The following is a 24,899-nucleotide window of genomic DNA, read 5'->3' as shown; positions in this document are numbered from 1 at the left end:
AACATTAATGGGGCAACCGACGAGATATTTAACGAAGAAGTCAAATAATATTACATTTATGCATGAAGATATTAGCTGTATACATGGACATGCATGAGTATGCGCTCATGTGCTAAGAATTGACGAAGTCCGAATAGATGATGTAAACAAAACCGTCAAAACTAAATTGAAAGTAGATCAAATGATCAAATAAAAAAAGACCAATGCATGGAATATCATATTCAGGTCAGATAAGGTTTTCAAAGTATTAGTGAATTGAGACCGAACCCTCCGATCTCTTTGCGGTCACTCTCAGACACCAGTCCACTGTGTACATGTCTTTAACACCCGTCGTGTAGGCTGATTGCATTGGTAACCAGTAAATGTATTTTCAATCCCCTATGTTTCTGTCCTTATGACCGGAATAATGTCATTCCAATTCATCCACAATACGGCATATAATACAATTTTGCGTTTCTATATATATTTTGTAATATCTACACATTCAAGATCTATCTTGATTTTGAATCAGTGTTTCTTTATCTGATTTTAGTATGCTGGTTAAATGCATTTTAATATGATATGATGTGGACAGTTTATTAGAAAGATTCAGTAGCTCATGCATACATGCACTCGGGATCGAACAAAGTGGTCTCTAAATAGCATTCAGGAATTGGTTTGGGGAAAGGGGATGGTTATTGTAAACAAAAGCAATTCAGTTTAATAACGGGTGTGTTTCTTTATCAGATCAACATATAAAACACTAAAACGATGTATTTTACTGTTTATTCTTATGTGTGTTTTGAGTCGAAAATACACATTCCTGTCGAGTGCACCGACCAGGAATCAAACCCGAGTCTCCGGCGTGGAAATCTACGGCTCTACCGACTGAGCCAAAGAAGCATGCTCCGTCAGCTGGTGACAGAGACCGTATTTAACACTATTTACAAGTCACACCGACCCGCTCCTTTTACATCTATAGATATATTTTTTTCTCTCTCTCTCTACTAGAATTACATGTGTATACATGTAAAGTGAAAAAAATATGTTCATCTATAGAGCCAAGCACCTGTTGTTCATCTACAGAATTCAATTCTCGGCTGATGAAATCTGCATCCTTGTCCTCTTAAAATTATGAAGGAATTCTCACACAATCTTCTTACCTTTATTTTCTCCTTTAAAACAACGTTCCGTTGTTTGTATTTTAAGTTTCCGTACTCGTAATATTTTTGCTACATGTATATCAATGTACCGGTATGTGGTTTAATATTAGTGACTTTTACGGCTTTGATTTTCGATATTTTATTTTATATATGTTACGACATATTGCAAAATATCATTAACTTGTAAAAGAGCAAAGCCCGTGGAGTTTCCAGGATATCCGGGGAGAAACAATATTGCTAAACAAGATTTAAAAATGTTTAACTGTATTAAATTTATCATAAATATTTTTGTCTGTGTCCCCCAGAAGTGGCATATTGTAATTTCAGTCGAATAATTGTATAAACAACTGAATGAGATAAATCAGGATTTGTTTCACTCTTATCTTTGATTGATTTCCATGAATATATTAATTGTTATCTCTACTAACGAAGAGAAAAACAATCTCCATATGTTTGCTAATGTGCTGTTCGCAGCTATATTTATCATTTATTTATATTTTTGTTAAAAAGAACCTACATGTATATACTGATCACCCGATACTCTACAGTTTACCCTTCATATTATGTATTGATATTGTACAGATAGTTTAATTTATACATAAAATGCGGGCTTAATAAACCTTAGTTTATTGAAAGTTTCTGCAAATACACAAGGTGAAGCCGGCAAAGATGTGTTTATAACGTCATTATTTCCGACGTCATAATCGCCACATCTGGTCCCATTTTGTCACATGTTTCCCGCAATATGCTGTTTAAATATATAATTGAATTGCTACCAAGTAGTTGAGCCATATTGTTATCAGACGACACCTTTTTTGTTAATCAGCTGTTTATGTCTGTATTCTAAAAATACCAGTGACCGTGAGCATACATGTGCAATAAAAATCTACCTGAAATCATATCATGACAAAATAAAGTAGCTGCATTATACCATGATCAGAACAAAGAGAAAGTGACACGTATATGCGAAAGAGGCAAAGAATGACCTTATTTAAAAAATAAAAAAAAAACTAGAAAATATTGAAAAATTGTGATTGTACAATGGATATGATCAACATTATTAGATCATATACACTACAGTATTACATGACATACACATGTCTAATAGTTATTTAACATGTAAAATATAGGCCTAAGGCTAAACTACTGTGCACCTTGCTGTACACACAGGTCAATCGTAGTTAACAATGTAACTTTAACATTTCAGTCATTACGTAAATATTTTAAGACACGTGTAATAGCACTATAGTGACGTCACAGGTAATAATGACGTCAAGATCAAAACATGATGTCGCACAAATATCTCGGTAGACAGGGCATATCAAATTATTGAACTTGTTTAATAAATTTCATAATTTACATAGCCACTCATGTTAATTCCCCTGTTTATCTTAAATTGCTTAGGAATTTATATGTGCAGTATTACGGTACGCCAGTATAGCAGAACAAATATTCTCTGTTTGGGTTTAAAGTTAAAGTTTCAAATCCATTTTATTTAAGAAAATGAGAGTAATAGCTTAATAAGATTCTTTATTTTTTTTTTAATTCACTCCCATTGTTTTTGTTGTTTTTTAATAGAAAAAATCAATAACATTGTATCTTGCAGGGAAATTGGCAGTTAAACTGGAATGAAGAACCACTATGGTTGTTAGAATGAATGACCTTGTCCCTCAATCAAGATCACATTGATAACATAGACTAAACTCTTTAAATGACTTTATATTTCATTTTCTAACCTAATGAAATTGGTCTGTTTAGAATAACACCAAGAGTTATCTCCCATTCGCAATTATCTTAATTTCATCCGTGACACTCCTTCAGTTGTTGCCCATTATTAATGAAATACTTTGATAATGTAATGATTTAAATAAAGGTGAAACAAATATGATAACAAGTTTATGATATGACAGTTTTGATATTTTACCTCTCGTGCCTTCGGCCTGATATCTGGACCCTCGAGCTGATGAGGAGTGTGATATTAAAAAGATTATGTAATTATCTCTACATATGCAAGTATTGGCTTTTCACGCTTACTGTTTTCATATAATGAATACGAAATAATAATAAAACTATCATGTTATAGACTATAGTGAATTTCGCCCAGGGGTTAGAACCAGTAGCCTTCCTGTCGGGAGGGAACGCTCAAATAAAGGCCGAAAGTCAAGATAGACGTTAGAAAGAAGAAAATAAGTTAGAAAAACAGAAAAGATAGTATCCCTATATATATAATTGCTGAATGAATATCCTCGAATTTTCAAAAATCACGAAGAGGTTTTTTCTATTCTTATTTACGGGCTATAACGGACTAATACAGTTTTACATTGGCCTGCATGAACAAATAAAGATATTTCTCATGATTTAGCTGATTAGCATATGGAAGCTTCCCTAAGGAGTTTACTAAAACACAGAAGTTGTACTCCGAAAAGTCTCATCAGCGAGTAATATCGTATAAGGAGTATCAATGGGAACAATTTTGTTCATTCATTCAAAATCACAATTTCACTGAAGCATATTGCCAAATATTTACAGTCAGTGGTGAATTGATAGTATAAACCCCGTTGATTTCAACCAAAGGCTACTCAACTTTATTTCTCGATAGATTGAGTATGTCACGCGCAATTTGGAGCCGCGCGGATGAATTTATGGTGGTCCAAATCAGAAACTTTTGGTGTTTTCAGTACCGAACGTACGTTCGATGAACATGTAAGCTTACATGTATCAAAATAGGTTTGAACAAATATACATGTACGTGTGTAAATACAAATGTAGAAAAGTTACATTGTTTATGTTACTACCGTACCTCTTTGAGCAATGCTTCCGTGCGTATGATAAATAAACAATGTTGTACAATGTACAGTTTTGCACATTCCGATGACGTCGCAATGTTTACATGTTGTGTGTCGGTGAGTCTGTGTTGTTCGCTACAACATGTAGCCTAGATCTACATCCTATTTGTATTTTTAACATCTTTGGTTGTACGCGAATGGATAAGATATGTAAGGACATCATCAGTCTTTGAGTTGGATAAGTTTAACCAAAACGACCTAGCACGACAATGCATTTTTGTTCATCTCGGGGGACAGACAAGTCCTGTACGTTATCTACTGTGAATCGGCGAGAGTAGGCCTTACAATGTACGTTTGGGTGTTTCGAAATATCAATGAAACGGAATCCTACAATTGTAGCTTTACAATACTTGTAATAGATATCTCTAATATTTATTGAAGTGTTTGAAACAACAATATAAATATAAGCTAACATTTTGAGAGCGGTAAACGTTTACAGTAGTGGGCCTACCTGTGTTTGTACATGTTCCTCGAAACGACGTCCGATACATTTGAATCTCCAAAATCCGGAAATAATGACATGGAACTATGTAAACATCCGTATTTTCAAGAAATTTCAAACGTGAACTGATTAAGTAGAACTCAAGTGATCACAAAATTGAAGAAACTCTCTGTTTGTCACACTTCCTTGACACAGGCGGTTTGAATCGGACGCCGCGTCACAACTACGTTAAATATCCTGCCACGTTATGAATTGTGTAAGCGTGTGTAATCATACGAAGCAAAAGATTAAAACCAAACTGCTTTGCATCATGGTGTTTTTAACAACAGGTAAATAAAACGATTTATAGTTCCATACCGGGAAAACCCCAGATATATGCTTCATCAGACGGAACTCATTTTATTTGTATGTTCATTGATAAATTGGCGGGAATTTCCGCCACTTCGAGTGGCTGTTCCAAATGCCTGTCGGAACCAAACGATATAATTCAATTTTAGTCTTATAAATGCCACAAACACTATTAAGGGTAAATTTTGAGCTATGAAAATAATAGTTAAGACTGTAAATATAAGGATTAAAGTCTCTTTCTGGTGGTTCTATCGAAGGATAAAGTTGAGTAGGGTATCGATATTTGTTTCATGGACCGCTTCGCGGTCCATTCCAAATATCGATACCCTACTCAACTTTATCCTTCGATAGAACCACCAGAAAGAGACTTTAATCCTTAAATACACCAACAAAACGTCGACAAGATGTGGTTCGGTGTATTTTGCTTGTAACTTAAATGAACATTAACGCCAGGTACCCTCCTCAAATAAAACACAGTATATTAGCTTATGATTGTACTATATGCTAACGATGCACTGACTAGGCTATGTAACTTTAGTTTTAAATACATTCTTTATTTCTTAATTAATACATATAAGGTTTTATCATCATATTGAACTGGCATTTAAGCATTGAACGACGGTCAGTTGGCATTCATATCCAAAATGAATGCCAACTGGACAGAGGCAAATTCCATGAAGCGCGCTACATGTTGGATTCCATGAAGCGCGCTAGCTATCTATAGTGAATGAATAATTCGTTATCGTCAAGGGTGGAACAACAATTTGAACAAATGTTTTCCGTGATCGCTGGCACGACAATAGTGACGTCACAATGATAATGACGTCATGATAATCGATTGAAGTTCATAGTCTATATGACTGCGTTTGGTAAGGTTACTTAGCAGGGACTGCAATGAAAATGTAAATATATACAAATAAAGCACATTAGATTACAATTCTAGTTATGATAACAAAGAGTTCTATTCTATTCTTTCCAAAAGTCTGAACATAGATACAGATTATCAGGTTTTAGTATACAATACATAAAAGTCATACAACGAGTGGATGTTAAATATAAAAATGTATGTATGTATATGAGCTTTGAAATTAGGCCAAAATCAACGTGTATAATCTGATATGTGTTGATATGGAAATATTGGTTACATGGATAATTTAGAAATATGCTACCATTCGTGTTAGCCCAAACCATTTATAAAGCCGTGTCTAATTTCGCCAAATTGATCTAAATAATGAATTCAATTCAATCTGTATTTCAATTGTTGTGAGTTGGTACAGTATTATAATAATGTAGCGGGATTGGACTGGATCGATCATCAGTGACCAGGTAGCTCAGTCGGTAGAACACACAGCTAGTGTTCGGAGGGTCCCGGGTTTGAATCCTAGTCTGGCCGCTACATTTTCTTCTCTCCTGTTACAATAATACTGATCATAAATGCTTTGCTGAAATTATACCACTAATGAAAAGTGTAATACGATACGTCAGCTTTAAACATGAAGTGGTGGTCACAGCCGTATGATGTCATTCAATTTTTCCGACGATGACAAATGGTGGCTTCACATTGATCAAAGTATCCGCCCTGTCCTGCAGTTAGGGCGTTAGAATTGTAAATGCTACCCATTTTGCATTCGGAAAATTCTATCGCAAAAGGCGACTAAATTTGAGATTTTCTTTTTTTCTTGTTTTCCTATACTAGCTGAATTTCTTCTACCTAACCTCTCTCTTGACTACCTCATCTTTGTATTTATGTTTAGCCCTCATGCATGCGAGGAAGTTTTAGGGTTCTGTCCTTTGGCAGAGGCACATCTTTGTGGTAGTTTCGGATCCTGTTTAGCGCCCAACATAAATGGAATGGGTAAGCGTTCCGCTTTAACACAGAGATACACCACAACCTCCGAAATCAAACAGACGTTGACACACAACAAATTGCATACAGGAAAGACCATGCATAAATGACCTTAGCTGCTAAAAGGGCTAGTCACAACAGTCTATAAATGTGTAAGTTTGTACTCATCATAACAGGGGTGGGAAAACTTTGCCCGTTGAATGGACCATGGATGTTAATTGAACGTCTATATAATCAAAAAACCAACCGATCGGTACACCTTCTTCATTAGGCATTGGAAAACATATTGATTACCGTCGAAATTCTGATTTGCTATCATAAATATCAACAATTATCAACAATTATACCGTACAGACAATTATTTTCGCGGACCAAAATTGTCGCGATTTGGATCTCAAATTAGAAAATTGTGTGGCGAAAAAAAGCCTTACCGCTGTGTCACATGTGTAACGTGTGTTTTATTATTGTAAATGTTAGGCAGACGCTTTAGTGTTGTGGTATATCTTGTAAGCGTTTCAATGACTCGGTGTGATTTTAGTTTCTTTGTTTGCCGCTAGGGGCGCCTCTTCCTCGAGCACTATAAAAGGAAGCGAGCTTAGAAATTCTCACTCTTTATTCTGGTCGTCGATCAGTCAACATCGAGTCACACTCTCCAATAGGTATCGGCACTGAGAGACAGATGTGGCTGAAGAAGCCTTGCCTTGATCAGTGTCATACCCAGCGGATCATTACTAGCATAGCTCTCAGCTGTGGATAGTTTGTGGTGTCGACTATCGGTCGCGAGGTGCTCGCGACATAGTATCACGACTAACGACTACTAAACGTGATCGAGTGCTCATGACATATATGTATTGAGGTACTTGGCTGGTGTTACAACCAGCAGGCCCGAGCTTTAGCTCGATGGTTGATAGTCGTACCACGGTAGTCGGTAGTTAGTTTGATCCGTACATGTGTCAGTGTCTTGTACATAAACTTTGGCGGCAGGCAGCCGTATTGTGGTGTCAATTCATGTAGGTTGCATGTTACTCACGACATCGTCTCACGACCACTAGCTAGTAGTCGTGAACACTCGTGAATAGGCAGGTCATGAGTAGGCCTTGTTACAGAACAGCTAGTGTTGGCGACATGATCGCAAACAGCAGGATCTTAGCTTCAGTCACGGTGATCGGTGACCTCAGTTTGTGTCGGAGTATACACGTTTGGCGACAGGCAGTTGTTGTAGTGTATAGTTGCTGCTGTCCGGTGGTTTGTTTTGTGTACGTATCCATCAGCACTGGGTGTGTTGCGCTCCGATTGTGTATAGGGGTTGTCTCCCTTCAGCAAGTGTATTGTAGTTCAGAGAGGTACTCTGTCATTATTTCCATGTGTTGTACATAGAGCTTTGGATAATGTTACTGGTAGTAACAATCATTATTTGTATATATTGGCTGCTGTAGTGTAGATAGTGATTCATAACAGGGACCCAAGTATATTTTGGGATCAACCCCTGCCCGGTACGTTACAATTGTCGTGGCCAAGGTGATTAAATGTATCTGCGACATCCTAAATAACCGGCTATACCACACTCAAAACTGAACTCTTAGATTCACTTTGCAGTCAAATAGAGTTAATCTGTTAATCTGTCGAAAGGTTCTTAATTTGTGATATTATTTCTGATGTTTTCACGATATGACTTGATGCTGTATTTTGCAGATATAATCCTTTATTGTCGACGATATTGGTTAGTACATATTGACCAAACATTAATTACAAGAACAAATAAGAAGAAAAGTGTTTATGCTGCACGTTGATATAATTTTATTTACTAAAGCTAAAATATTTTACATTTTTCAATCGAGTGAGTTGGGCGATCGGTCATCAACACAAACAGTTTAATAGTCACTGTGGCCTCCGCCACTACTTCCACTACCTCCGTAGCTACTTTCGCCACTATTTCCTCCGTAGCTACTTCCGCCACTATTTCCTCCGTAGCTACTGCTACTTCCTCCGAAGTTACCTGACGAAACTACGTGGCCTCCGCTGCTGCTTCCACTTCCATATCCACCTCCGCTGACGAATCCACCTCCGCTTCCTCCGCTGTGTCCGCCAGTACACACACACCCGGCACCGTATGGGTTGCCAGTGTAGCCAGTGTCACACACACACTTGTTTATACTGTGGTCACAGCGTGAGTGAGGGAAGGAGCCACATCGTCCGTCACATGGAACTAAAATCAACAGAAGGATAGATTAAGCATAGATACAGGAAGGTTCATTATTGATGTCCGGCAGCAACAAAAAGAATTTTAAGATGTCAAAGATTTCGAAATAAAAAGCTGTGCTATCACTGCAAAGAGCGTCGTTTTCATGAATGTTTCCCCGTGTAAAATTACCTTGTAAAATTACCTTGTATATTTTACACGATATAAACACTTACTTCCGCATTTCTTTGTGGGATCTCCTAACAGTCCATGATTACATTTACATGTGTTGGAGGCTAGGTCACAGTAGGCGTTGTATACACAGGCATCGTTACAAGGTTCTGTGAATTTCGAAAAGCACATGTTAAAACATCGGAAAACCCTCAAATACTTAAGTGAATAAACAACTCATGATTGATATGATTAGATGAATTTAGTTCCACTTGATATTTTTTATATCCTATTAACAACCAACATAGCATATTAAGGCTTCAGAGGCGGAAGAAAGTAGTAGAAGAAAGACATCACACCATTTTCTCGTAACTAACCAGCGCGGAATTAGAATTTATTACCTTTAAGTAAAGGACCAATGGTAAACTATCAGAACACCTAAGTCACTGGGGCCGCCCCTGTATACTTACTGGAACATGCTCCATGGTAAAGACGGTATCCAGCGTTACACACGCATTGATTAGTTCCCTTGTTACAGTAGGCGTTTGGACCACAACTTCCTCCACATGGTACTGGATTGACACATAAATTTTATAAGAGTTTACTAGTTAAAACGTATCCAAGTTTAAGAAATATGAAGTATTATAAAGGTTTAATTACAGTCTTTACTTAAACTCAGCACAGACTTCCATCATTACTGTCATGGATTTGTTACATGATAAAATGGAAATGTTCACTTACGAGTACACGATCCGTGGAACAGGTAATATCCGGATTTACAGACACACTGGTTCGTGACTTCGTCACAATAGGCGTTTGCTTTGCATGGACCTCCACATGGCTCTGCGGAAATGAATAAGATTTGGCATTAATCAAACGTTTGTAACATAACCAAACACAGTCGTTGAATGCGAACAGAAAAATAATAAAGTTATAAGGATATTCTGTCGATTTTTATATTGACAAACGTACCAACACATCCTCCGTGATAAAATACATATCCTGTGTTACAGACACATTTGTTGATGTTCCTGTCACATTGTGAGTTGGGTCCACATGGTCCTCCGCAAGGCTCTGAAATTCGAGAAGAAATCGGTAAGTACAGAGAAACAACAGCTAGTGTAAAACAGTTCGCCAGACGATGCACGAACAATGTAGAGTTGTCTTTATAGGGACCGAAGAATTTTTGGTGCGGAATTCAACATAAACTCCCCTAGAAAAAGTTTAGCAAGTTGATAAACCTTATTTTTTTATTCAAAGGTATCCGAGATGCCGTTCTTCAAAATTAGTGACAGTTGACCAGACTTGACAACTCCATTTAACCTGGACAGCGGCAAACGTGAACATATCATTTATAAGAAAATCATTTGGTTCTGCGGTCTCTTAGTAACAGCGTCTAGCAACAGACACAAACAGACATTCAAAAATAGACAGGGTGATACGAGTACATGTTTATAGATACTTACTGACACATCCTCCATGGTAAAGGAAGTATCCTGAGTCACAGACACACTTGTTAATGTTCCTGTCACAATATGAGTTGGGGGCGCATTGTCCTCCGCATGGTCCTAAAATATAAGTAAATTCTAACGATATGCGCAATACCTGGATAGTTTTGAGTGTGGATCGCTTTTCCAAGTTAACTTTAAAATGTTATCATGGTAACCTCTTTGCACTTCACATTTATAACTAGTATCATGAATAAATTGCACTTGCCATATTGGTATGTTCATCAATGAGAGCGGTATACGCTAAATTGACAGATCGCCAGCTGTCAATCAAATCGGACGTGACCTTGCATTTTGTATTGTGTGTGCTACGATGTTTGCTCCGATATTGAATAGAAACACGTGCGTTTGTGAGCGCGAGGCGTGGCTATATTACACCTGGCGATCGGTCAATTCTCCACGCTACACACTTTACAGTAAGTGAGGTATTTTTACATAAGTTTATAGTTGATTACGTACGGGTACAGACTCCTTGGTAAATAAAGTATCCTGTGATACAGACACATCTTTGAGTAGGCATATCACATCGGGTGTTGGGTCCACATTGACCACCACATGGACCTGTAACAGATTAGGGGGTACAACTGGATTACTTATTGAATTCAATGCTATTGTCATTATTGAATTTCAGCAGGCCTGGTTCTGGAGTAAAATATTGTTCGAAACGCTAACACATATATCTATTTAGTAGCAACATGGTATTGGCCTATGTTTTGAGTTTGCGGTAGACCAGCGGGATTTACAGAAATCAATTGTATCGCCATTATTTTATAATGAAATATTACGTACGGTCATCGTTGGTGATAGATACTCTTGTGAGTCTCAGTGTTCCGATACTGACGACGGTTGCCGGACCAGTCGATACCAGGCTTACAGAGAATACCTCTGTTGGTTCGTATTTCTGTTGATGCAAACATAATATTGTAAATACCACTTTATCGGAAACAAACATTCATACATTCAAAGGTACCAAAATAGTATAACGAACTTTTGAATCTATAAGCATTATCTAATTTTGATATATACATTTGTAACATATAATTCAAATACGACTGCTGTTATATTACATATTCTTACTACCATACTCGCGTGGTGTCAATTCTCCATAGAAGGTTATTTGCTATTATAATGACTATGCATTACTCTGTTTTTGATGACAATGACAAATTACTAGAAAGTTTGATACATTATCTGAAATTCTTTTCCCCTCATGTATTCATATAAACGCACTTTATTTGTAAATTTAACACAAAGCAATACTTACATCGTCGTTTACAATGCCAATAGATATCGTCGTTGATGTCTGACCAGGTGAGAATGTTATTTCTCCATTTGTTTGTCTGTAGTCACTTCCGGGGGAAGCCGTCAATGGTGACGCTGACCACCTAACTGTCACTGAGCTACTTGTTCCTCCGGTTCTCACAACTTGAATTGATACACTTCCACTACTTTCACTGACTGTGTAGCTCGGTCGAACAAATTGGACAACGCTTGGACCTTACACCATAAAGAAATAAACTTCCATTAATACCTTTGTTGATAAGCGATATAGTCTTTATGATTATTTAATACTTTACAAAAATGAAAAAAAAAGAAAACAGGTGAGAAATTTTAACACAAATACTTACGGACACAAGAGCCTTGGACATCGAAGAATCCTGAGTCACACACGCATTGGTTTCGGACTTTGTCACAATGGGAATTAGGTCTGCAATTTCCTCCACAGGGTACTGTAAAATCATGTTTTAGCGGAATGTGTAATGGTCCCGGTGCCTCGCGATAGATGCATACAATATATTTTTATGTTACACAATGTAATTTAATGATGATTAAAATCACTGATAATTAAAAGAAAAAAAATAGCATGAGTATGCATATGTTTTTCACATGCAAGCTGATATTTTGTAATTGAAGCCTATTTGAATGAATAACGAAAAAAAGTAGTGAAATGACTGTATTAACTTTAAAATTGATGTTGCATGTAAGCTAATAATTAGAATAAGTTTTTCTTATAGATCATTCAGTTGTCGAACGTAAACTTACGAACACATCCTCCGTGATAAAACATATATCCTGTGTTACAGACACATTTGTTGATGCTCCTGTCACATTGTGAGTTGGGTCCACATGATCCTCCGCATGGCACTGAAATTGATAAATAATGTGGAACAGAATGTTACCCACTGCTAGAGTCCAGCTTTCTTAGTCCATTGCCATCATTGATATATTACAACTGAGTAAATTATCTATGTTGGCAGGATGTGAACGTATTCAACATCTCCACGAGAGTATACCGGTAACAAAAAGAAAAGGTAATAATCAAGTTGTTGTTATTTCTAATCAGTACTTCAATAATTATCAACTACAACGGGAAGCGATTTTGCATATGGATACTCTCACCATCCTTTGACGATATTGGTAAACAAATGAAATAGAGGCAATTGATTGAATAATTAAAGTTTGCATTACACTATTCATTAAATAATTCAAACGATAGAAGGAATAAAAGGAAGCACAATAATATATGTGCACGGCAACATACTTACGGACACATGCTCCGTGGTACAGGTAGTATCCTGTGTTACAGACACATTTGTTAATGTTCCTGTCACATTGTGAGTTGGGTCCACATGATCCTCCGCATGGCACTATTTAATTTGAAGTAAAACAAAATGGTTATGGTACTAAATAAAACAGGTGACGTTGAAATGTAGGGAAAAGGAGTAATTGAAGAATTTCCACTGTGTTTATTTTTAAACCGTTAAGGCATGTGTACAAATACAATTTAATGGTTTCAGTCTTGTAACGCTTCAAAAATTGGTAAAAGTATTAATTAGAAATACGTACGGGTACAGCTTCCGTGGTAAAGGTAATATCCTGGGTTACAGACACACTTGTTGGTTGAGTGGTCACAGCGAGCGTTAGGTCCACAATGGCCTCCGCATGGCACTACAGAAACAATTTCATACGTATTGAGGTCATGAGTAGAGTATCGCTTCAGATAAAAAATTCGTTTGCTAACACTATCAATTTTAGATGATACAACGCATTTAGGTTTCATTTTCTTAAAAACTTCAATGGCACTCTCCTCGTTGTGGTTACCTTTTCATACATATTTATAAATATCATCTGTTCATTTAGATTGCCTACATTTTAATGTTATAAAATTTTAGTAAAACCAGAAATGTTACAATGATACGATTCCCGCCCCTCCATACCGAACAGACACTGTATTTATGTAATCCACTGTCATTAGTTATAACTGGTTCTGGTAGAATTTTGATTAAAAGTTTCATTTCCAATGACTATTTAAATACAAGTGTACATAGAATCCTTACAGACGCATGCTCCATGGAAGAAATAATATCCTGTACTACAGACACATTTGTTGAGTGATTTGTCGCAAACAGAGTTTGGTGGACAGGATCCGCCGCATGGTCCTATAACATAAATAACATTGTATATTGACGATTATTACTCAGAGTTTATTTTAAAAAATCAAATGATTTGAGTATCTAGTCTATAATTTGCTTTCCTCCCATTTTTTTTTTTTTTAGAAAATAACGTTTTACCGTCAACAGTCATAAATAGTTGATATTACGTACGTGAGCAGACACCATCATAAATGGAGTAACCGGGGTTACAGACACATTTTTGTGAAGGCATATCACATCGGGCGTTTGGTCCGCATGGGCCGCCGCATGGAGCTGTAGGTAGATCATTCATTATAATTAGTTAATTCTCTTAAGACCGATTTAAAACTTGTATTACCAAGAAACATCCATTAGCATGAACCTTTTTGTGGAACAAAATTGTTTCGTTTTGTAAACCAAAATAATTACCAAATAGTGTTATCATTTCGAAATTTCGAGGCCTAAGTATAACGAAACATTTGTACAAAAATATAAATCTGATATTAATGTTTCTAATGTAATGTTAATGACCATCAATCGCATGCGAATTCTCGAAAATGTAATCGGAAAAAAGTATCGGATAAACGCTACTAAAACCGAATCCATGGTATATACGTACCATCATCGTTTGTAATAGTGACTCTAGCCGAACTGGGATTTCCAATTGTGATAATGCTTGATTGAGACGATGATACCCTCAGCGTCAAAGAGAATGCCTCAGGTTGCTCAAACACCTACAAATTGGAAACGGAATGTATTATAATATTTCTTAGAGATCTGTTAATGAAATATGTTTCATTGTGCAATATATAAAGCAATTGAAATGACATTATAAACAGCTACACATAAAACTTACTCGATCGTTTACAATTCTTATACTGAATGTCGATCTTGTCTGGCCAGCTGGGAAGGTAACTTCGCCCTGCGTTTCAACGAAATCGCCTGGGGACCTAGCAGACTCTGATCTGGCTGACCAAGATACAGTCAGGCTGCTGGTGGTTCCGCCGGATCTGGTTACCCCAATAGTTACACTTCCAGAGCTTTCACTGACTGAGTAGGATGCTTGGGCAAATTGTACTGTACTGGGAACTGAGATAGAATTTCAAACCTGGATGAACACTCATATGAAATAAGGCAGAATAAATTGAAAGGCAGGTTGTCAATTGCAGCGAAAATATGGGTCTTGATAATTTTCCTGCACGTAGATGTACTTGAAAATCACAAATTATAGTTTTCGTTTTAATAAAAAACGGGTAATTTTTGCTATATATTTACTCGCAGTCTATCCAGGTAATACGCATGCGTTCCGGTTAATTTAGATTTTTACAATAATTTCTTAGTTTCTTAGTCCTGTTTCACTATATTTGATGACACAGTACAGGGTAAATGACTTACGAGTACATTGTTGTTGGTACAGAACATATCCAGAATTACAGACACACTGGTTCCTAACTTTGTCACAGTAAGCGTTGGCCTTACAGGAACCACCACATGGCACTAAAAATCAAACCAATTATCAGTACAGTGACGTTTATCTTTTTACATGGGTACTGTGGAAGGATTATCAGAGGATAAAATTAGCGTACCGGTATTGGCCTGAAATCTCATAAAGGTAAGATAGTTGTATAAACTATTCATTGAACCATTTATTTGATGAGGTATAAACACGATCCATTCATAACTATACATATTAAGGTGTGATTACTCACCGACACAAGAGCCTTGGTAGCTGAAGAATCCAGGTTTACAGAGACATTTATTGTTGTTCTTATCACAGTAGGCGTTTGGTGGACAGTGTCCTCCACAAGGTACTGTAAATCACAATGCACGGTTAATTGCGCTTACGTGGAAAGACATGTTCGACCGTTTATGGAAGTGACTACTTAGTGTACTAAGAAGACTTCAATTAAGTCCTTGTTTTTTTTAAACTCGTCCAAAAATAACATTGAATCACTAAAATCCGCTATATTTCATACATTAAGAACTATGGTCCGATCAGTCAAATCAAATTAAGAAAAACGGTCCAAATTAATATCTATTGTTAATTCCTTTTGGTATGATAAGATGGTGGCGATTTCATACATGGCATCATACTTACAGACACATGATCCGTGGTATACAAAGTATCCTGTGTTACACACACATTTGTTGATGCTCGTGTCACATCGTGCGTTGGGTCCACATGGTCCTCCGCAAGGCACTATGATGTAAATATAAACAAATACACATTGAGGAAAAACTTAACAACAAAACTACGATGTCATAATGAACAGTGAAGAATGTTTAGATAAATAATATCATAGTTCAACTCTAATTCCGTCAGTGATAATTGATACTTGTATGAATTACGTAACAAAGCTATTCTGTTTTAGTGATTTCCGAAATCTACATACAGACACATGCTCCGTGGTACAGGTAGTATCCTGTGTTACAGACACATTTGTTGATGTTCCTGTCACATTGTGCATTTGGTCCGCATGATCCTCCGCATGGCGCTGGAATTCGAAACATATTTATTAGAAATTTAATCTTGAAATTGATAATATTTTATATCTTCTTAATGCGGTATTTCGCATAACCAAAACTGTTTATGACAATTGGTTTGATTTGGTAGATAGTGTTTTATAGTGAGTTTTGGCCGTTGACGCACTTAATCACTGAATATTTGCTGACGGATGTATACAATATGGCAAACGAAACGGTTGCATTATACTAACAAAAGAACATACCACCCAGAGAGAGAATCACATAATATCATATCCCTCAGAGACGTGCTTACACATCCTCCGCAATATAAGTAGTTAATTGAGTTACAGACACATTAAACATCAACTCAATGAAAACAGAAGAAATCAATACATAATGATAAGTCATTCTCTATGATAAGATGGCGGCGATATCGCCCATGGCAACATACTTACTGACACATGCTCCGTTGTACAGGTAGTATCCTGTGTTACAGACACATTTGTTAATGTTCCTGTCACATTGTGAGTTGGGTCCACATGGTCCTCCGCATGGCTCTGTTAATTTTAAGTAAAACAAAACGGTAATAATTGTATCCATTCTTGTGTGTATCAACAAACATGATTTCTTGATAAAGCAAAAATAGGATTGTTATAAATAGATTACTATTACATACCGACACATGATCCGTGGTACAGGTAGTATCCTGTGTTACACACACATTTGTTAATGCTCATGTCACATCGTGCGTTGGCTCCACATGGTCCTCCGCATGGCACTGTTTATTTAGCAAATGAAACAAATGAAAAGGTCATCATTTTGCAACGAAATTGTATTGAATTCCTATGTGGGGAATATGCAAATGTTGATTAATTAAATTTTAAATCAAGTGAGATTGAATTTGAACGATCATTTCATTATTTCGTGATATAATGTAAATATAATCCTGGCAATATAGCTGGCTATCTAAAAACAGATGCATATAAAAAGCTTACAAACGCATGCTCCGTGATATGTGACGTATCCCTTATTACAGACACACTTGTTGGTTGGTCTGTTGCAGTAAGCGTTAGCAGGACATGGACCGTCGCATGGTACTACAATGCATAGTAGACGATGTTAAGGTATCGTTTTAGTTAAGACGTAATAAACATAACAGCGTTTAACACTGACAAAGCCGAGATAAAGAATAGAAAAGTCGTGATAAGTGGAAATATATTTTTTCTTTCTTTTACTACTTTTGATGTAATAAGTATTTGTTTCACGTATGTTTTAAATGTATCAGGTGATCTATCCATGAATACATAGGATGGTTATGAGTTGCATGCCATTTTTACAATATGTTCAAAGCCTCGTAACATTATGATACCTACTTGAACAAACTCCATTGAAAACAAAATATCCTGAGTTACAGACGCATCTCTGAGAAGTCATATCACAGCGAGCATTTACTCCGCATGGTCCACCGCATGGTGCTGAAGTTTAATATAATGACAATAAGTAACATTTATTATATTATTTCATTCCGGATATAATCATGTATATCAATTATATAATGAAAACACAAAAATAGTGGATAGTGTAGGGTGACTTGCAACTGATGTCCTCGTTCTATATATAAATATAGGATGTCCCATAATTCACGTTACACGTTCAAAATGTTATATCGTTTGACATACATGAGTATCAGAAAGATATTTACGGTATATGAAGGCACGCAATCAAAAGTTTCATTTATATTAAGAATGTCCTCCTTATATATGTTCATGTCAAATATCACTTCAATATCAACTTTCGCGCATGAATTGATGAACCTGTATTTGTCTATACTGTGGATATGAAAAAAGATGATACTGAATGAATGTATACTACATATCATACGTACGATCGTCATTCGTGATTGTTACTGTTGTCACGCTAGGATTTCCCACACTGGCGATAGCTGATAATGAAGGATTTATACTCAGGGTGACTGCGAATTTCTCAGGTTGCTCGAACACCTATTCAATTACATAAATAGATTTCATAGTAAATCTTCATGTGAAAGAAAATTTGAATAATCACGTATAACGGTTCTAATTTTAGCAAATATATGAATATGTTATTAAATCTCATTGAAACATACCACCAACATATAGTCATGATACTAATTAAACTTACTTGGTCATTTCTAATTTGGATAGTAAATGTTGTTTGAGCCTGGTTGCTTGAGAAGACAAATTGTCCGATAAGTGGTGGTCCGAAGTCACTTCCGGGAGAGGCGGATATCGGATTGGCCTTCCAGAACACCGAAAATTGACTGCTGGTTCCTCCGGTTCGGGTTACCTCAATGGTTACTCTTCCTTCTCTTTCATTGACCACGTAGCTGGGTCTAACAAACTGCACTACACTTGGTCCTTGAAAAACACACGCACAAATATTAGTTATAATATTCTATTCACTTTCATTTTTGCAGTTAAAACACACGCATATATATTAGAATTAAGATTATAGTTACCGTCAGTTATGTATATACATTTATATGTCTGACAGTATAGCTTTCCCTTTGATCTAATAAAACTAATAATTTCAAAATTTTAAAGCCGTTCATGGCTGAGTCAAGTGGCTTTATTCAAATAGGTGCGTGTTGGACCCATCTCCGGTTGGTGCGTGCGCATCTGCTGACTTCCGGTATTGACAGGTCGCCAAATAAACAAGCGATAACCATGTCACCAACCTGTTCATATCATAAGAATCATTACTTGATATTTTTTCAGTTCTCAAATAGAAATAGTTTTTTCATGATGCATTTTTTTTCCTGTAGTATTAACTTGTTTCGCGGTCGGTATGGGGTTTCAGACGAAGATTAATTGGTTAATTGATTTTTTAGTCCGCCATTGTCATGTTAAAATTGTAAACAACCACGTCTCAGTCGATCAATTTCCCATGAATTAAGCATTCTACTATTGAACATTATTCTGGTACTAAGTAATTCGTAATTAGTTAATTTTCATTATATTTCCAATTCATATTATAATATCATATCTTTTTTAACACGCTAGTTTTTACTGATGTATCTTTGCCAAACGGACGATTTTTATATGTGACGTAATAATGCATCTCAAAGGAATTTCACAATTGGCATTGAACATCTGATAGTAATCAATTTCATTATATTTGCATATGAATATCATATTTTCCAAATATTTTTTCTGTGATTATTAAGATATAATATGTTAAACTGTATTAATCGGGGAGAATTACATGTACCTACGACATTATTTTTCAAAACATCGTCTGATTTGAGTTTTTGTTCACATGTTTGAATTGTGGTAATTGCAGTACAATGCTGTAAAAAATATGAAATATCATGAATTTTGGTTACTTAATGCAGAAAATTTGCAGAGCAGAGTACTCAAATTTAGCAAGATGGTAGATCTTAATTTCTTTTTATTCACAGGTAAGCGAGATGCCATTCTTCAAAATAAATGACTGGTGACCAGACTTGAAAACTCCATTTAACCTGGACAGTGGCAAACGTTAATATATCGTATATAGCGAAATAATTTGGTTCTGTGGTTCTATAGGATGACAACCGGATATGACGTTTTCGTCATTCAGCGTCCCTGGACACCATTTGACTGAACCCAATCTGCATGTTTTGACTGGAAATTGAGTGTTGAAGGTATTTTGCTTGTATTTCATACATATTTGGTAGTTATTTTAAATACGGAGGTCTTTCTGTCTTGATAACGTCACTGCAAATTGGGGGATTTAGTTAAAAAAATCACGTTACACATATGTTGTTAATATAGCTTAGCACATGAACCAATATCTTAGAAAGTGATTATACAGAAGATGTTTAATATTAGGCTTTAGGCATGGCCATGAAACCTAATCGATCTATATAAAACACTTTCTGTTTTTGTGTTCATTAATCAGCTACTTTAACTCATTCATTTTAGTCATTTAAATATTTATTTATTCATTAATTCATTTCTTCTGTTTCAGCCGAGCTTTGAACATGGTACCTTTTGGGCCGACCAGTTTAACAGCTTATTCCTGACATGAAGACGGCGCCGAGGGGAGTTAACTCATTTCATGAAAATAAAAGTAACCTTTCCATAAATGACATGAGTATTTATTTGTGAGTAGAATTTGTCTTTTTTCTCTATAAATTTCTCTAATATACCTCTTTGGTTCAATTATCAGTGTTATTAATTTCTTCGAGATGGATAGTCGAGTGAAATTCGACTTATCTCCCTTCCATTGATGGTCAGATGGTGCAAATTAAGAGGTGAATTGTGTAATTCTTTCACTTCCAGATCTTGTATTTGACTAGTATACATCAATATGTGAGTGAAGGATAAGTTTTATTCTATTTTTTCAAAATCATTTTCTTTATAATAGCCACGATTCTTTAGTTCTGTCCAGTTTTTCGGGTTCAAATGTTGCTTGCTCTAGATTTGATTTTATCATGTCCTTGGAATCCTTCAAAGGTTATTAATTCCATCTTTTAAAACAATTGGTATACATTTGTAATCTTAAATCATCTCATTCAGAAAATCAGGGCAAATATGAAATTTTTGGGGCTATCTTGTATCCATATTTTATTAGCTGCACCATAATTTCTCTGTGTTATATCAAATATATTATGACATAATATGTTATAATCATTTCTTTATGATATTGTTTTGTTTACTAAGTTATATATCTATAGTATTGAGCCAGTACTGGAACTTTGCTTTGCTTAAATTTTCAGTTCTGGATATTTTTTGCTAGAAATTCCAAAAATGGGGGTGGGGTTAAGAATATGAGTTATCTCCCCCTGACCTTTAAGTTTAATTAAGTTGTTCATATTTCCCTGTAGTACACTAATTATTCTATAGTTATAAGTAAAAGTCAAAAGTCTAGGTTCAAATTTCATTGAAATATTTAAATTTTCATTTTTAAACTGTTTCAATTCTCATAAGTTTTCTTACAGGAATCCCCATCGTCGATACGAATACACAGCTTGCACTACCATACCAACCCATGCAGTGAGCAAACTTCTATTTTTGAATCAGACCTTATGGACATGTAGCTTTACGAAAATGGTAAATTTGAAAAATATGTAAAATGCTATAGGAACCGAAGAATCAAACCAAAAATATATTCCTGGAAATCCCCTTTTATGCACAAGATTTCATGGAGAGGTGAATGTTTCGGAGCCTGCTGATTGGGTATTCAGGACGCATCAGTTTCAAATGTATGTGTGGGTTAGGCAATACATGTAGATGTAAAATATTTAAAGAAATTTCAAAATTCTGTCAAGTGTGTGTCTGACAGGGGGAGGTAATCAATATTGGAATTTCATGAAAATTTTGGTCAATTTTTGGTGCAGAATTCAACATAAGATGGCACCCTCCACATAAAAGTTTAGCAAGATGGTAGATCTTAATTTCTTTTTATTCACAGGTAATCGAGATGCCATTCTTCAAAATTAGTGACAGGTGACCAGACTTGAAAACTCCATTCAACCTGGACCGTGGCAAACGTTAATATATCGTATATAGCGAAATCATTTGGTTCTGCGGTCTCTCTACTGCCTTGCAGTATTCAGTTTCAGCAGTTTTAAGATGAAGCAATGGAATTTGTTGTTGCAGCGGCTTATCATGTCATACCGATATAATTCTAGGTTTGAATATTAAGATGATAAACACAAGTAAATGGTACATTGATCTTTGCTTTTGGATTCGACAAAAATTGATAAATATTAAGACGTTATGCCAAAACAAATCAACACTTACGAGTACAAGCCCTTTGGTACAAAACGTATCCGGTGTTACAGACACACTGGTTCCTGGATTTGTCACAGTTGGCATTGCGTTCACATGGTCCGCCGCATGGCACTGACATATGAACAATTTTCATTAATATATGGTATTTACTATGTTTATACAGGTCTGTATTAAGTATTTCAACGTCACTTTTCAAATTTGTGATACAAACATGACATATGCATTTGGTTTAATTATATACAGAGTGGTCAATGGAGATTTTCCTAGAATATATATATATATATACCATTTATACTATGTTGAAATAATTAGATTTCCAGGGTCTAAATATAGAATGAATCATTTGTCCTGCCATACAACTATGAAACGTTAATGTGACGTCAAATAGGACATCGATTTTGATGTGGTAACACATGTTTTGTTTTAAAAACAATGAAGTCGTACATCCAATCATGTTTCTTTAAAAAAAGAAGTTTTAAAAGGTAGATTTCTTTAACAATATATACGTAATACGGCATTAAACAAGCTAATGCTGTGATTTTCGCGTACACATACCGACACATCCTCCATTATATAGAAGATAGCCTGGGTTACAAACACACTTGTTAATGCTCCTGTCACATCGTGCGTTTGCCTTGCATGGACCTCCGCATGGCACTGTATTGTAAAGTCATATCATTAAAAGAAAGTGTAAAACAACTGTAAAAGGTTGCCCAATATATGGATTTTTATAACAAATATGATAAACTATATTAATTTAAGAGCTTATCAAACAGATATGATATCGAGGGATTTTTTTATAACATCATTCGTGATAACAAGATTTCTCTCAATTTACCAAAATTTGAGAGAAAAACAACAATCTTTGTTCAATAAGAGAGTACGTATAAGGTAAATCGCCTGGTAAATTTAATGTTACATTGTCTCAACATATGACCTTAATTACAAACAAAACAATAGTAGGATCGTTACGATCGTTTGATGATGTTTGGCCAATGAATAAACTTACAGACACATGCGTCGTTATAACGGAAATATCCCGTGTCACATACACATTGGTTAGTTCCCTTGTTACAGTAGGAGTTAGCGGGACAATTTCCTCCGCATGGCACTGAAACATGGTCAACCAGGATTCGCGTTTAACAATAACGTAGCAATGAACAAAGACTAAACAAAAAATATTTACACATCAATCTTTTGAAGGAAAATTCCACACTAATTCTTATCTTAATGTAAGCCGCTCGGCCAGCATAGCAATTGCGGTGATCATATTTGAAACGGAACAACTAGTCTTTAATACGCAGTGTTGTAAATTCAACAACAAAAAAGTCGACAAAATCTTCAAAATTTAAATTACAATGATGCAATGATATATAGTGTGTTTACTTACACACACAACCTCCACTGTAGAAGTAGTAGCCGCTTTTACAGACACATTTGTTGATATTTTGGTCACAATAAGAGTTTGCTGGACACGATCCTCCGCATGGCACTAAAACATTGGATGTTGTTATACCCTTATAAATTAGTTTCTATATAAACTCTATTGACACAAACACCAATAAATGAACTATTCAGTCGAGCGGTCCAAAGAACTGTTAAACTCGACTATCAAAATGTGCTGTTGGACCGGAGTGACGTCACACATACAAATCGTGACGTCAATGCATTGTTTTGAGTCAATGGGTATAGCAAAACAGTTATCGACTGGGTTTTCGGGCAACTTATGATTTGTTGGCCTCATCCCCATTCAAAAACTGTGTATCAACAACCTCAAAGTCAGGCAAAGATGTGAAGTACCCATCAGGTGATTTGATTTTTCCGTACAACATATTTCAAAAGTAGGTTTTCTTTGTACTGTTTTAAGAAAACATTGACATTTCAGTATTGTTTACATAAAGGAATATCTAGCATTGAGGACCTCAATTTCATAAGACGAATTTAATGCACAATTTTACTCTTTAATATAAATGTATAGTGTGAAGCAGTAGATTACATGTCAATGGCACCTCTACTTCACCACAAAATACCTAAATATCATCGTGCTTTATCTAATTAACCCTTATGTTCTCTCTATACAGAGAAGTTTAACCGTGGATAATTCTAAGATTAATTGACTACATACGTGTGCAGACTCCGTGGAACACATAGTATCCAGAGAGACAGACACATTTCTGTGAGTTCATGTCACAGCGGGCATTAGGTCCACATGGTCCACCGCATGGTGCTGTTCAGGGAATCAAGAATATTTGGATTATACAATAGTAAAAAACAATAATAAAAAACAAATTTTAGAGTGTTGCTTATGATTAATTGCTGTCATAAAGATGGAATATGTTCTTCTTTTAAGAGTATCTGTGTGATTTATGTATACGTACCGTCGTCATTCGTAATAGTAACCATAGCAGTGCTTGGGTTTCCAATGGTGACGATGGATGACTGTATGCTCAAGGTTACAGAGAATCGCTCACTTGGCTCAAATGTCTAAAAGTTTAAATGCAAATTTGATTATTCGTCCATCAGTATTGAGTATTGAACAATCCATCATAAGAGTAAAGTTGTATTGAAATGTACAAAACCCACCAATCAAGTTCAATATGAAACTTAAGAGTTATGATTGCTGAAATGTGTCAATAATGAACTATTTGCATTCGCAAAAATGAATATACATCGGATCGATTGAAGGAAACTTCGTAACCCTGTCTGTCTGTATAGAACATTTGTTGAAGAGCCACGTCGCTTATTAACCATCTACGATATATATTTTCATCTTTGAATA

The 24,899-nt window shown here is 35.8% G+C and overlaps 1 protein-coding gene across 1 annotated transcript in view; it reads right to left on the bottom strand.

Annotated features, from left to right (window-relative positions):
* Nucleotides 1-8,412: 8,412 nt before the first annotated feature.
* LOC138316476 (multiple epidermal growth factor-like domains protein 6) overlaps nucleotides 8,413-24,899 on the bottom strand; it is a 29,560-nt gene continuing 13,073 nt past the window's right edge. The window contains exons 22-51 of the mRNA XM_069258169.1: nucleotides 24,246-24,347; nucleotides 23,511-23,612; nucleotides 23,130-23,231; nucleotides 22,676-22,777; nucleotides 22,130-22,231; nucleotides 18,522-18,757; nucleotides 18,247-18,361; nucleotides 17,735-17,836; nucleotides 17,357-17,458; nucleotides 17,038-17,139; nucleotides 16,817-16,918; nucleotides 16,289-16,390; nucleotides 15,994-16,095; nucleotides 15,605-15,706; nucleotides 15,291-15,392; nucleotides 14,752-14,984; nucleotides 14,515-14,629; nucleotides 14,088-14,189; nucleotides 13,821-13,922; nucleotides 13,330-13,431; nucleotides 13,029-13,130; nucleotides 12,526-12,627; nucleotides 12,111-12,212; nucleotides 10,942-11,043; nucleotides 10,441-10,542; nucleotides 9,947-10,048; nucleotides 9,716-9,817; nucleotides 9,445-9,546; nucleotides 9,040-9,144; nucleotides 8,413-8,830 (exon numbers count right to left, since the gene is read on the bottom strand). Coding sequence (XP_069114270.1) covers nucleotides 8,496-8,830; nucleotides 9,040-9,144; nucleotides 9,445-9,546; nucleotides 9,716-9,817; nucleotides 9,947-10,048; nucleotides 10,441-10,542; nucleotides 10,942-11,043; nucleotides 12,111-12,212; nucleotides 12,526-12,627; nucleotides 13,029-13,130; nucleotides 13,330-13,431; nucleotides 13,821-13,922; nucleotides 14,088-14,189; nucleotides 14,515-14,629; nucleotides 14,752-14,984; nucleotides 15,291-15,392; nucleotides 15,605-15,706; nucleotides 15,994-16,095; nucleotides 16,289-16,390; nucleotides 16,817-16,918; nucleotides 17,038-17,139; nucleotides 17,357-17,458; nucleotides 17,735-17,836; nucleotides 18,247-18,361; nucleotides 18,522-18,757; nucleotides 22,130-22,231; nucleotides 22,676-22,777; nucleotides 23,130-23,231; nucleotides 23,511-23,612; nucleotides 24,246-24,347 — 3,587 coding nt within the window. The 3' untranslated portion in view covers nucleotides 8,413-8,495. The remainder of the gene's footprint in view (nucleotides 8,831-9,039; nucleotides 9,145-9,444; nucleotides 9,547-9,715; nucleotides 9,818-9,946; nucleotides 10,049-10,440; nucleotides 10,543-10,941; nucleotides 11,044-12,110; nucleotides 12,213-12,525; nucleotides 12,628-13,028; nucleotides 13,131-13,329; nucleotides 13,432-13,820; nucleotides 13,923-14,087; nucleotides 14,190-14,514; nucleotides 14,630-14,751; nucleotides 14,985-15,290; nucleotides 15,393-15,604; nucleotides 15,707-15,993; nucleotides 16,096-16,288; nucleotides 16,391-16,816; nucleotides 16,919-17,037; nucleotides 17,140-17,356; nucleotides 17,459-17,734; nucleotides 17,837-18,246; nucleotides 18,362-18,521; nucleotides 18,758-22,129; nucleotides 22,232-22,675; nucleotides 22,778-23,129; nucleotides 23,232-23,510; nucleotides 23,613-24,245; nucleotides 24,348-24,899) is intronic.

This window comes from Argopecten irradians, chromosome 2 (genome assembly GCF_041381155.1).
Source record: "Argopecten irradians isolate NY chromosome 2, Ai_NY, whole genome shotgun sequence".
NCBI lineage: Eukaryota > Metazoa > Mollusca > Bivalvia > Pectinida > Pectinidae > Argopecten > Argopecten irradians.
This window is presented reverse-complemented; position numbering and strand designations above follow the sequence as displayed.